This window comes from Hyperolius riggenbachi, chromosome 9 (assembly GCF_040937935.1).
Source record: "Hyperolius riggenbachi isolate aHypRig1 chromosome 9, aHypRig1.pri, whole genome shotgun sequence".
NCBI lineage: Eukaryota > Metazoa > Chordata > Amphibia > Anura > Hyperoliidae > Hyperolius > Hyperolius riggenbachi.
In genome coordinates, this window is record NC_090654.1 from 15,504,142 (window position 1) to 15,518,120 (window position 13,979).

A 13,979-nucleotide genomic window follows, 5' to 3' on the forward strand; every position below is an offset into this window, starting at 1 on the left:
ATTATAATTAAACTTCATTTCTAAAGCGTTAACATATTATGCAGTGCTGTACAATAGATAGGGGAGCCAAAGTGTTCCCAAAGCAAAAATAATATTAAAAAACTATCCGCGCTTGTGCATGAAGAGGAAAGTGTTTGTGGTCTCCAGTCGGCAACAGAAAGACTCTGGAGGATCCAGAGTCTTTTCTCTTTGAGATTTCCCTCTTCTTGTGCAAGTATCTAGTTTTTCACCTCCTGTTTACTTTAGACCAGGGGTCCCCAAACATTTTGGGTTGAGGGCCGGGTCAACATACTTCAGACCGCTGGTGGGCCGGAGTAAACATAAAATGATGTAGAAGTCTTTGCGGACCAGACAGTGAAGCATACCCAGGTGACAATCTGCAAGCCAATTGGACAGCAGTGTCACCTGATGTGGAATTTGATTGGAAACCAGCAAAATTTCTGCTTTCTGGCTTCCATGTGGATGGGGGGTGCTGCACTGCTATTCCATATGTGGACCACCAATATTTAAAGATGTAGCTGACTGCATTTATAAGCAATACATTTTCTGTGTGGGGGGCCGGTAAGAAAGCCTTAGGGGGCCACATTCGGCCCGCGGGCCTTAGTTTGAGGACCACTGCTTTAGACAATGTTAGGCCTCTTGCACACTGCATGCATTTCAGATTCCGATTCCGCTTTTTAATCTGTTTTTACATCCGATTCCGATTCAGATTTTTAATCTTAACTGCATGCTGCGTTTTTTGATCCGTTTTTCTGTTGAATGTATTCAAGGAAAATCGGAAACGGAATCGGAATCGGAAACGGAATCGGAATCGGAAAACGGATTTGCAGTGTGCAGGGAGCCTTACACAGGGGAAACACAGCATTAAATAATGGTAAACATATTGCAGGGTAGGGATAAATATAGAAGAAGACAAGTCACAAGTGGTGTGAGAATTGCACAAGGGGAGGAGGGCCACTGCTATACAGGCTTAGAGTCTAGAGCAGGGGTGTCAAACTCAAATACAAAAGTGGGGCAAAATTCAGCTCTGGGACCAAGTCGCGGGCCAATCTCAATGTCTAGTCGCCACCTCTCTCCCTTATAAAGTTCCCTGGTGTATAATAGCCCTCTCCATCCCCTATACAGTTCCCTAGTGTCTAGTGCCCCCCTCCTTCCCCTAGACAGTTCCCTGGTATCTTGTGGCTCTCATCTATACAGTTCCCTGGTGTTTAGTGGTTCTCTCTCCCTTCCTTATACAATCCCCTGATGTTTAGTGGTCCTGCCTTCCACCCCTGTACAGTTTCCTGGTGTTTATTAGCTCCCCTCCCTCTCCCATACAGTTCCCTGGTACCTAGTGCTTTCCCCGCCCCCATATGGTTTCCAGGGTGATCTAGGGCTTACCCTCCAATATAGCTGCTCTGGTGGTCTTAAGTGGGCCAAACATAATGCAAAGTGGGGAAACCACCTGAGAGCCAAATCTGTTGGCTCACAGGGCCAGATTTGGCCCACGGGCCGGAGTTTGACATGTATGGTCTAGAGGAAATCAGTACTAGATGAATCACGACACATTTGCGTTAATGGAATGGACATACCATACACATTAGACCATATGAAAGCACGGGCTCTCTCAACAAGTCTGCTGCCATCCATCTCAGGAAACGGTCGGACAGCAAACCCGAAGCCAATGAAACCCAAGTCAGTACCTTTAGTAAGCTACCACCATTTAAACAGCCGATTCAAACTTTATCCTTGTTGCTTGGAACAACAGTTAAAGTGAACCTAAACTGAGAAGGATATGGATTTCTGCTTTTATAATAATACCAGTTGCCAGACTCTCCTGCTGATCTTGTGTCTCTAATGGCCATAGTCATAACCCCTGAATAAGCATGCAGACTAGGTGCTCTTACTGCAGTCAGATTGGATTAGCTGGATGCTTGTTTCAGGTGTGTTATTCAGCAACTACTGCAGCCAAAGAGATCAGCCAAGCAACTGGTATTGTTTAAAAGGAAACATCCACATCCCTCTCAGTTAAGGTTCCCTTTCACATCATACATATGGTTCCAGATACAGTACCTTTACAAAATTCAATCATAATCCACCTTGTACCCCAATTCTCTGCTGGATATAATCTGTCTCCACCCCTAAGTCACATGTCCCCTATGTCACTTCCTGTGCTGTTTGACAGGCTCTTCAGTGCTGGGTTTCTGAATTTGAAAAGTACAGCTTAGGGGTGCCATCCTCAGCAGTAATAACCAATCACGATATTCTGATGAGTATTGACCAATCAGGCAACACAGGAAGTGATGCAGGGGTCACATGGTCTGGAAGTGGAGACGGTCAGATGCTGTTGGATTAGGTGGATGGTCAAAGCATTCTGTGAAAGTACGGTGTCTGAAACTGCATGTCCATATATGAGCGGTTATTCCTGGCAACAAGAATTAGGTATTAATAAGACTGGATGATTTTGGCAAGCCAACTTACTGACGGGTTGTTTGGAGAACGACAGAGCGCCAGGAACAAATGATAAGCTGTCCCAGTCTAGTGAAGTGTAATAAAATGTAGTTTGCGCCAATATAAACTAGTTGTGACTAAGTCATTGCTATGCTAAAAATTAAAAAGATGAACATTTTCAAAAATAAAAAAACAACAAAGTTTCTGTACACAGTGGAACTTTTTGAGTGGTCTCTAACCTTGACAATCACTGTAGTGGCTAGGTAAGGGCAATTGATAACTGAGTTTTGAGAAGGCCTCTCACAGTGTAGGTGGGGTAACTTGAAATAGACATTTATTCTAATTGAGAACATGTCCGTAAGTCCGAAATAACATTCTTCTCTACTATCGCAGTTTAACAACATAACGACCATCACAGACGACAGCTTCTGCAAATCAAACGACACGCGGTACCTTCGCCCGAAGCTGGATGAGGTCAGGATGGACGGGAATCCAGTCATACTGGGAAAATATCCAAACAGCTTCACCTGCCTCCGAACTTTACCTCACGGCTCATACTTTAGAAAATGAGGTTTTCATCTTGACCGTTATTAACTTTAACGTGCAACACCCCTGAATATCTGCTAGGGTTAACAGTTTAGATATTTAAAACATTTATAGTGGTCTTCAAAGGCTCCAGTAACTCAAATTATGTTATTTAATCCCCACTGGCAGTTCTCAGTCTCCCAGTGAGCAGATGTTCCACCAATACTGACTGGTAGTGAGATATATGCCTGTTGCGTAGCCTGCTCTACAATACCATGTGGTGAAGTGTGGGCAGATATCTCACTGGCAGTTCTAGGCCTACCAAGGAGCAGATGTTCCACCAAGACTGGCTGGTAGTGAGATATCTTCCGGTTACCTAGCCTGCTCTAGAATACCATGAGGTGAAGTATCGGCAGATATCTCACTACCAGTCAGTCTTGGTGGAACATCTGCTCCTTGGTAGGCCAAGAACTGCTAGTAAGATATCTGACCATACTTCACCACATATTATTCTAGAGCAGGCTAGCTAACAGGCAGATATCTCACTACCAGTTATCTAGCCTGCTCTAGAATACCATGTGGTGAAGTATAGGCAGATATCTCACTGGTAGTTATTGGTCTACCAAGGAGCAGATGTTCCCCCAAGATTGATTGCTTGTGAGATATCTGCCTCTTACTTATCCTGCTCTACTATTCCACGTGGTGAGGTATGGGCAGACATCTCACTGGCAGTTCCCAGTCTCTTAAGGAGCAGATTTTCCACCAAGGCTGACTGGTAGTGAAATATCTGTCTGTTACTTATCCTGCTCTACTACACCATGTGGTTTATCTACTGAGTGAAGAGAGAGAAACATGTCCAATTTGCTTTCCGATCGATTTTCATAGTTACATAGTTATTTTGATTGAAAAAAGACATACGTCCATCGAGTTCAACCAGTATAAAGTACAACACCAGCCTGCTCCCTCACATATCCCTGTTGATCCAGAGGAAGGCGAAAAAACCCTTACAAGGCATGGTCCAATTAGCCCCTAAAGGGAAAAATTCCTTCCCGACTCCAGATGGCAATCAGATAAAATCCCTGGATCAACATCATTAGGCATTAAGTAGTAATTGTAGCCATGGATGTCTTTCAACGCAAGGAAAGCATCTAAGCCCCCTTTAAATGCAGGTATAGAGTTTGCCATAACGACTTCCTGTGGCAATGCATTCCACATCTTAATCACTCTTACTGTAAAGAACCCTTTCCTAAATAAATGGTTAAAACGTTTTTCCTACATGCGCAGATCATGTCCTCTAGTCCTTTCGAGCATTTTCCGATCGACTTCCTATTAAAGTGAACGGGAAGCGATCAGAAAATGCTCAGAAATCGACTGGAAAGCAAATTGGACATGTTGGAAATAATCGATCTGACAGTAAATCGGGCAGAAAATCTCATAGTGTGTACCCAGCATTACACAGATATTTACCAAGGAGGTGGATAACCTGAAAACAATTGCTATTGTCCCCGACATACTCCAAACCTCATCAAGCTGTCTCGGAGTACCCTAAATGACAAGAGTTGGCCAATGAGTTGGTAATCATTCTGTCCTACCTGCAAATTTAAAGAGAATCTGTACTCTAAAAGTCTTACAATAAAAAGCTTACCATTCTATTCCTTATGTTCTCCTGGGCCCCTCTGTGCTGTTTCTGCCACTCCCTGCTGCAATTCTGGCTTGTAATTAACAGTTTTAGGCAGTGTATACAAACAGCTTACTGTGTGACTCATGCAGAGCTTGGAGGGGGTGTGTAAAGCTTCTGCCAATGACAAGCAGTGCTGCACATTCCACACATTCCAGCCTCAGCCGACAGAGGAAAGGAGATAAGATTTATTACAGAGACAGTGCAAGTAGGAAAGGCTGCAGTAAGACCGAGCACATTAGAACAGCTATAGGAACTTATAGGATAGAAGAAATAAGGCTCAACATTTTGTTACAGAGTCTCTTTAACCGCTTGCCGACCGCACGCTTATACCGTGCGTCGGCAAAGTGGCAGCTGCAGGACCAGCGACGCAGTACTGCGTCGCCAGCTGCAGGCTGATTAATCAGGAAGCAGCCGATCGCGTGAGCGGCTGCTTCCTGTCAAATCACGGCGGGGGGCTCCGTGAATAGCCTGCGGGCCGCCGATGGCGGCTCGCAGGCTAAATGTAAACACAAGCGGAAATAATCCGCTTTGTTTACATTGTACGGCGCTGCTGCGCAGCAGCGCAGTAAGGCAGATCGGCGATCCCCGGCCAATCAGCGGCCGGGGATCGCCGCCATGTGACAGGGGACGTCCTGTCACTGGCTGCACAGGACGGATAGCGTCCTGTGCAGCCCCGATCACCGGGGGGACAGGTAGGAGAGGGAGGGGGGTGAATGTCGCCGCGGAGGGGGGCTTTGAGGTGCCCCCCCCGCCAGCCACACGCAGGCAGGAGAGATCGGACCCCCCCCCCAGCACATCATCCCCCTAGTGGGGAAAAAAGGGGGGTGATCTGATCTCTCTGCCTGCACCCTGATCTGTGCTGGGGGCTGTAGAGCCCACCCAGCACAGATCACATAATTCAATGCTGGTCCTTAAGGGGGGGTAAAGGGTGGGTCCTCAAGTGGATAATGTACCTCTGAATTGGGCAAACCAAAATTGCCAGTAGAGTGCATTGGATTGGCTCAGTTCCAAAATGATAATTTTGGCTTGCATGCTGATTGAAAGCCTCTTATTGACGATCTCTATAGAGGAGTTTCAGTCTCAACTAAAAAATTAATCACATCAATCAAAGACCTTCCGTGCCAATTTTAAACAGTCCTCCAACAACTTACCAGCTAGATCAGCCCATCCCTACTACAACCTTCTGCAGTGTATTGCCACGTTAAACTTATAACCGGTTGATCTGAGTCGTGTTAAAGTGGACCTGAACTCTTGCACGGGACATAAGGAAAACAAAGAGAAATGCACCCTCTGTGTTTTTAGAGAGAATTCCCCCTCATCTGTAAACAATCACAAGTGTAATTTGATTTCTCAGCTGTTTTAGCACAGAAATTCGGCAGTCCTTGGCAGACACAGCTAATATGTAAAAACAGGATGTTAACCCTTTCTCTGCTTTCATGAAAGCAGGAAGTAGTCTCACTACTAATTTACTGCAGGAGTTCTTGTAAGCTGTAACAAAGAATGGTTTTTATTTAAAGCCTATTATGCTATTGTTTATCTTTTAGAGCAGAGAGGAAGTTCTGAGTTTAGGTCCGCTTTAAGCCCTTGAAGTAAAGGCAATTTTTTTCTTTAAAGTGACTCTGTAACAAAAATTTCATCCTTCTTTCTTCTATCCTATAAGTTCCTATACCTGTTCTAATGTGCTCTGTCTTACTGCAGCCTTTCCTAGTTGCACAGTGGCTGTATTATCTCCGTTATATGATCTAATCTTCTCTCCTCTGTCGGCTCTGTCGGGCTCAGGCACTCAGACTGGAATGTGCAGGGCTGCTTGTGATTGGCTAGAAGCTATACACACCCTCTCCAGGCCCCCTGCAGACCCTGTATGACTCACACACTCTGTTTATGTGAGCCTATCACAAGCTGGTTAGTTTGTTTGTAAACACTGCCTAAAACTGGCAATTACAAGCCAGGATTGCAGCAGGGAGCGGCAGAAACAGCACAGAGGAGCCCAGGAGAAAATAATGAATAGAATGGTATGCATTTTGTTGTAAGAATTTTAGAGTACAGATTCTCTTTATCTTGAAAATTCCTAGAGATAAGATAAACTGACAATTCCATTAATGTGCCAGAGAACATAACAGTCCTGATTAAAATACCAGAATGTGTCCAACAATAAAGAACTCTAGGAGAGAGGTATGGAAATGAAAACAGTACAAGACCGATTCGGCTGATGCAAAGCCGGAACATGTTTGAAGAAGTAGGTTTTAAACCTGGGTTTTCCAACTCCGGTTCTCAAGGGCCACCACCATGCCGGTACGCCAGGATGGGCAGAGTCACTTCATTGGTGAACCACATCTTTACCTTACCTCATTTCCTCACATCTGTTAAGAGCTATAATAAAAATCTGAAGTTGTACAACCCCATTAACTACTACAATGTGCAACGCATAACATTTTAATCACGGAAAATGTTCCACTTACGTCGTAATAAGCAAGATGGTGACTTAGGTGTTTTGTACAGTTACAGTTAATACCCTAAGCGTACAAGCTCTGTGAAGTCATCACCTCAGGGATTTAAAGAAAAAACAGGTTTTGCCCATGTTATAACACAGAGGTTTTGTCTTGGGTATAACCAAGATTTTGTCACTACTTTTATAGTGGAACTATAGTCAAAAATTTCCATTGTGCTCCAAAAGATTAGTCAAAGTTGTAGGGCCCGTTTCAACTGCTGCGGAAATCGGGCCGAATTTGTGGTTCCTCAGTCAGAGTCCCGTATATACTCGAATACAAGTCAACCTCGTGTGTAAGTCGACTCCAATATTCAACCCCCTTAAGATAGAATTTTTAACTGACTCAAGTATAAGTCTACCCAGCAACATTAATGGCTGCACTTGGGGCTCAGGAGGGGTGAATGACTGCACTGCATACAGTATTGCAGTCATTAACCCCTCCTTCCCCTCAAGTGCAGCCAATACCTCCTCCAGGCCCCCCCGAGTGCGGCAATTATTATTTCCCTTTTATGCAGCCCAGTATTTCCCCGCCCCTTTCCTTGTTAATTGTTGTGGCCAGGACCTTCAGACCTGTGTTTTCTTGGCATTTCCTTTCCTTAAAGTATCACTTATCACAGGCTAAATTGCTGCAAATGGGAATGTCACTATTAGTACACACAATACTCAGTGAGCTCAGTGTTGCCCGTGACTCGTGTATAAGTCGACCACCTATACTTTTATGAAGTGAATCAGGCCTAAAGACTTTCTAGACTTATACTTGAGTATATAGAGTAGATAACACGGTGCTCAATGAGAGTCCTGGCTCCCGTCTAACAAGCATGCGGTGAAAAGTTACCTGGAGGACCACGTTAACTTTCTAATGGATAAATATATTTGTAGAGATATTGGGGGAAGGGGGCACATATATATACACATGTGACAGATGATTAAGCAGGTCTAAATTGCCACTAAATATCTTTGATGTACTGTAGATTGGTGCATTAATTTACTGTGTTAAAATGTGATATTACGGTTCACGATGGCTGGCTTGCATGCACGCTGCTTATGTAATATCACACTAAATGCAAAGCAAAAGCGAAAAAAAACAATGTACCATACAAAAGATCCACTAATAGCAAAGCTAACCACTACACTTTTATTTTGTTACAAAGAAAAAAAAAAAGCTTACAAATAATTACTGTGCAATCTCTAGAACCTCTGTTAATGAACTTTTTTTTATTTTTTTGCATGTTTATATGTACAATTGTTAAAAATAAATATACGTGAGATGGTAAGAGTCTCGGTTGAGCCAAGGCTTTAAAAAAATAAAAATAAAATGGTGCCACTATTTGTATGTCATAGATGTATCTACACAACGGCGAGTCAAATAAAGAGGTTGAAAAAAAAAAAAAAGTAATTTGTCTGCTCTTTTTATTTGTGTGCCAATAAAGCTTGAATAATGAAAGTGTGAAGCGGGCTACTGCGGGAAGCCATAAAAAGAGCTATGTCTGGTATTCCACATATTCAGGCCAGACTTGTACGGTATTGCTCAAGAGAGCTCGGCAAGGGGGTTCGGCTGCGTTACAATGAGAATGGAAAGCCGTAAATTAAAAAAATATGCTGAGGAATTGTGGCTAAACGGCAGAGAGAAAGTACCAAAAGGACCGCCGCCACTACAAAACAATAGTAAAATATGAAATACATAGCATACATATAAGTTGTACTGTATATACTAAACCTGATGCGTCCATGGTCCAGGAGTGTCTTGAAGATGTTCTCACCGAATTATTGTGTCCCCCTCTGTCCCCTGTATATCTCCTTTTGTCCGCCCATATGTACCCTTCTGTCCCCCGTGTGTCCTCCTCTGTTCCCCCTCTGCCCCCATGTTTACCCCTCTGCCCCTCGTGGGCCCTCCTCTGCTCCTCGTGCGTCCTCCTCCAACCCCCCCCCCCCCTTTCCCGTGTGACATTGCGGTGGGTCTGCGATTTGTATCGGCGGGCGTTGGTAAGTCAGGGATTCCCTGTAGGGCTGCTCAAATCTGGATCCAGGAGATACCCGGATAGTTGCTATCCGTATATCTCCCAGTAAACCTGTGCGGGGTGGGTGGGCGGGGGGGGAGGGGGGTCAATTTTACCTGTCTGACGTCTTCTTCCTCCGTCCCTCGGCGCCTCCCACGATGCGCTCCATGCGCATCACGTGATTACAAACATTTCCTCCTTCAACCCAGAAGGAGGAAGTGTTTGTAGTCACGTGACCGCCGCTTGGACCGCATCGTGGGAGGCGCCGAGGGAGGGACGAAGAACACGTCAGACAGGTAAGATTGCCCCCCCCCCCCCGCCCACTCACCCCGCACAGGTAACTGGGAGAAATCCGGATTTGAGTAGCCCCGATTCCCTGTATCCGGCATATAAGATGCATGGTTTTTCTCCCCATTTTTGAAGCGAATAAAAGTGACTCTTATATATCTCGAAAAATATGGTATATTGTTCCATAATAAAAATACACTATAAGTTATGTTATATATGTATTATGTATTTCCTACATTACCATCGCTTACAGAAGGTAGGAAAAATCAGAGGTTTTGGATTAGTCTAGAATTCTCAAGGTTTTCTATATTTTCAAAGGCAATTCCTGAATGAGGGCCCGTTTCCACTATCGCGAATTTGCATGCATTTGCCGCATGCAAATTCGCATAGCCAATACAAGTGGATGGGACTGTTTCCACTTGTCAGGATTCCTTTGCGTTTTTCTGTGCAGAAAAAATCTGCACGGCAGAGCCATCAGAATTCGCATACAGCTATGCGATTCGCATACAATGTATTTAATAGGGAATTTGCATGCGGTATTGGTTTGCGAATTTTCATGCGAATTCGCATGGAATCAATGGAAAAGCACACAGGCACTGCCATGGTTAAATTCGCATACATCGTCATCCATGCGAAATCGTATGCGAATTCACATGAAAAATCACATATAACCGCATGCGAAATTCAGATCCGCATGAGAATTTTTACTGTGGCGATTCCCACCGCACAAGTGGAAACGGGCCCTGACAGTTCTGTTCCAACTTGCTAAGAAGGTGTCAGAATTCTGTGAATTCCAAATACTTTCAGCTCCAAATTGCCATTCAAAAGTGGGAATTTGAAATTTTACGAAATACGTGTGCTGAGAAGAGGGTTGTTATTGAGGTACACTGGAGTAAATGGAAGTGTTCACAGAAGGAGAAGGATCACTTGAAAAAAAAGTCATTGAGGATTTCCATACAAAGAACTAAATTAGTACGTTAAAGAGTACCTGTAAGAAAAAAAGTGCCCTTAACAGGTACTTACCAGAGTAGAGAGAAAGCTCGGGATAATCCAGACTTCCAGAGACCTACCCCCTACTTTACCCCATGTAAGTAATTGGCCTCTTTTTTCCACTTCAAGTTCCCTTTAAGGTGGCCATTAACAGTACAATGTTTGGTGAACAATTGTGTTCGTATTTTCGATCAGATTATTCAGATCGTATTGCATAAAAAAAACAGAGAAGCAGATGGGCCCAGTCGATCATAAGCAATCAGATTGTCCATCGTTTCCTGAAAAAAAAGGATCGCTATACTTGACACATTTTTTTCAGAGATATTATTTATTGTATTTGTGATGCGCAAACAATATTACGCAGTGATTTACAATAAATAGGGATAATTATTAGAATTATAAAGCACCAACATATTACGCAGCGCTGAACATTAGTTCAGGTTACAGACAATATTTAGGGGTGACAAACAGCAATACGACAATACAGGAATACAAGAAAACCAGATCACACAGCACAGTATGAATACCAGGTAATGCTTAGTCAGTCACTGGATGGAGCATGGAGATTAGGCAGGTTAGGTTCACTCAGATGCATAGCATGGGTGCACAGTAATGGAGGTGCATGATCAGGTAGGAGACAAAAGGAGGAGGACCCTGCCCAAAGGCTTACAATCTAGAGGGAGAGGTAAGGACACGAGAGGTAGGGGACCAGAGTTCAGCTGTGGGTTTAGAGCACTTGTGAGGGGGAGGGGGGTAGGCCAGAGTAAAAAGGCGAGTTTTGAGGGCCTTCTTGAAGATGTTGAAGATGGGGGTAGGGAGTTCCATAGTGTTGGAGCAGCTCTTGAGAAGTCCTGGAGGCGTGCATGGGACTGGGTGATGCGGGGGCGGTCAGGCGAAGCTCATTGGAAGAGCGGAGTGAGCGGCTAGGTGTGTACCTCTGAGTAAGATCAGAAATGTAGGTTGGACAGGTTTTGTGGACAGATTTGTAGGTCAGACACAATATCTTGAATCTGATTCTGGACTGGACAGGAAGCCAGTGGAGGGATTCATAGAGCGGAGCCGCTGTGGTGGAACAATGGGTCGAAGTGGATAATTCTGGCTGCCGCATTCATGACTGACTGCAGTGAGGCTATTCGGGTCATAGAGAGACCAGACAAAAGGGCGTTGCAGTAGTCAAGGCGGGAAATTATGAGGATATGGATGGATACATACAGTTGTAGGCAGACATAACGTGACCCAAGGCTATACTATGTAGGACCAGGTCATATAAGGCAACAGGGTACAAGGGACATGATCATGCGACTTGGGATCCAGTAATTCAACCCCGAGTTTGTTCATGGGGGGGTGCAAGTGATGAGGGTGCACGATCACGTAGGACACAGTAGGCAAAGGGAAGACCCTGCTGAAGGCTCACAATCCAAGAAGGGGGGGGGGGGGGGGGGGTGTCGGGATACACTAGGAGGGGGTGTAGCATAGGTTATGATTATAACTGGTAAAGATATGATTGCAAGTTGGATTCTTTAGTGTCGTGGATCCGTAAAATAGGATCTTTTCTTTGAATCTGAATGATGTCAGCGAAAAATATGATCGTTTGCTAAAAAAAAAACCTGTACTGTTAATGAGCACCTTTATCATCTCGCTGGCCATTTCTTATAGATTCCGACTAGGTACAAATCGATTCTACCCATCTAGGCAATGATTAAACAGACACAAAATAATCCCACTATCCACAGTACTGCACACACTGAAGTGAGACTACTTTCTATTGACATTCATTCTTCTTCAGCCCTTTGTGAACTATAAAGCATTATTTGGCAGTAAGGCCCCCGTTCACATTAGACGCGTTGCCGTCCAGATTTTGGCAACGTGTGCAGGAGGCCGACACGCACGACATCAGAAAGTGCATAGACTGCACTGTCTGATGTTCACACTGGATGCGTTCTAGACCAGTGCGGTTCTCCAACGCATACTGCACGCATTTTTTCCGGAAACGCGTGGCTGTCCCAATCACTACAGTGAATGGGAATCAGCCACACAACGCATGCAAACGCGGATGGTGTGCGTTCGTACGCGCTGCGGTTCTGATCGCCATCTGCGTTGGTAATGTGAACGAGGCCTTAGTGGTAACTGTCACATGACCAGAGTCACATGACTGAATGGGCAACTGTCCATTTTGCATATCTACCCTTTTAGTGATTTACAAATGCAAAAGACCAAAACGACACGGAAAACAATCATGTTCATCAATTCAGGGCAAGAAAACAGCGTTGTTGTCAGGTTAGGAACATCCGACAACCACAAACACAATGGACAATCCAAAATATCAATACAGTAGGTATAAACATTTTACCCAGAATGTGCAGAACGGCTTACAACCATATGTCAAACCAGAAAAGAAAACAAAAAAAGCTAAGCCTCAAAATACTGCACCAGGCCGGGATTAAATCAATAGTAACAATTATTACACTATGCAATAAATTAAAAACAATTAAAATACAGAACCATAATGACAGGCTGTTTGATAAAAGTTGCAAATAATAAATCATCAGTATGACCAATAACATTAAATAAATCCATTGCACAATAAGCGTAACAAAAAAAAAAAAAGTATGTATGTTTTTGCAAATAATTGCAAAAAGAGTGCCAGTACATATAAAGATTGTTCCCAGTCTTTACACAGGAGCATCTTTCAAATGTCAAGGCCACAGACAAACGCACTAACAAACAAAAATGTTCTGGCTTTTTGTAACGAGAATAATCCAATTATGAGTTTCACTGCTTGGAATATGCTGAGATGTCACAGAGCAATATTTTAAAAAAAGTACTCTGACTTTACAGTTGACAATGAAATTTTGCATAGAACATTAAAACTTAAAACATATACACATGACAGCTTTTCCTGCATAAATAAAACTGCTAGAATTCTGACACCGGTATATTGATATAAGTAGGTGAGCAGATCGAATAAAGACAGTACTGTGCACACAGAACCCCCAAAGTGTGTAAAAACAATGTGCTCCACTATATGGAGAAGGGAAACTGTCTTTATTCAATCTGCTCAACTACTTATGTTAGCCTGTTACACACATCTAAGCCTGGTACACACATCAAATCTTGATTGGCCAATTTTATCACCTCTACGAGAGCTCAACTTCACAATCTGTTCATAGTATTCGAAATCTCTCAGACCGGCTTTATAACTGTAGAAAGCGTTGTGTTTCGCCGCCCCCATTGACAAAAACTAGATTTATATGACCCAGTGGCTGAGTGCAAGGACACGGTCATTTGCATAGCTTCACCTTGCCGCCTCGCCGCTCGCATGCCCTTCCCCGCCCCTTGACCAGCGACGTACTCCATGCTGGAAAGGAAGAAGGTTATTGGGATTCCCGGTTTCCCCCAGTCGTGTTTGCGTCATTCTGCAAATTCGTGCAATTTTTGTCCCTCCATTGATTCCATGCCTTCCGGTAGTCAACAGTACAGTAACGCGCTGTTGACATTGCGGCGGGTGGGAGGCAAATCAGAAAGTTCTGACGCAACGCAACGCGGTTAGTGTACTAGGTCCCATAAACTTTCTTTACTG

General features: G+C 44.0%; 2 protein-coding genes across 6 annotated transcripts in view; one reads left to right on the forward strand and one right to left on the reverse strand.

The window, feature by feature from the left end:
* Positions 1 to 3,420, forward strand: part of OGN (osteoglycin) — a 28,181-nt gene extending 24,761 nt beyond the window's left edge. Inside the window, exon 6 of the mRNA XM_068251990.1 lies at positions 2,824 to 3,420. Coding sequence (XP_068108091.1) covers positions 2,824 to 3,000 — 177 coding nt within the window. The 3' untranslated portion in view covers positions 3,001 to 3,420. The remainder of the gene's footprint in view (positions 1 to 2,823) is intronic.
* Positions 1 to 13,979, reverse strand: part of CENPP (centromere protein P) — a 413,763-nt gene that overhangs the window by 350,693 nt on the left and 49,091 nt on the right. The window lies entirely within an intron of this gene.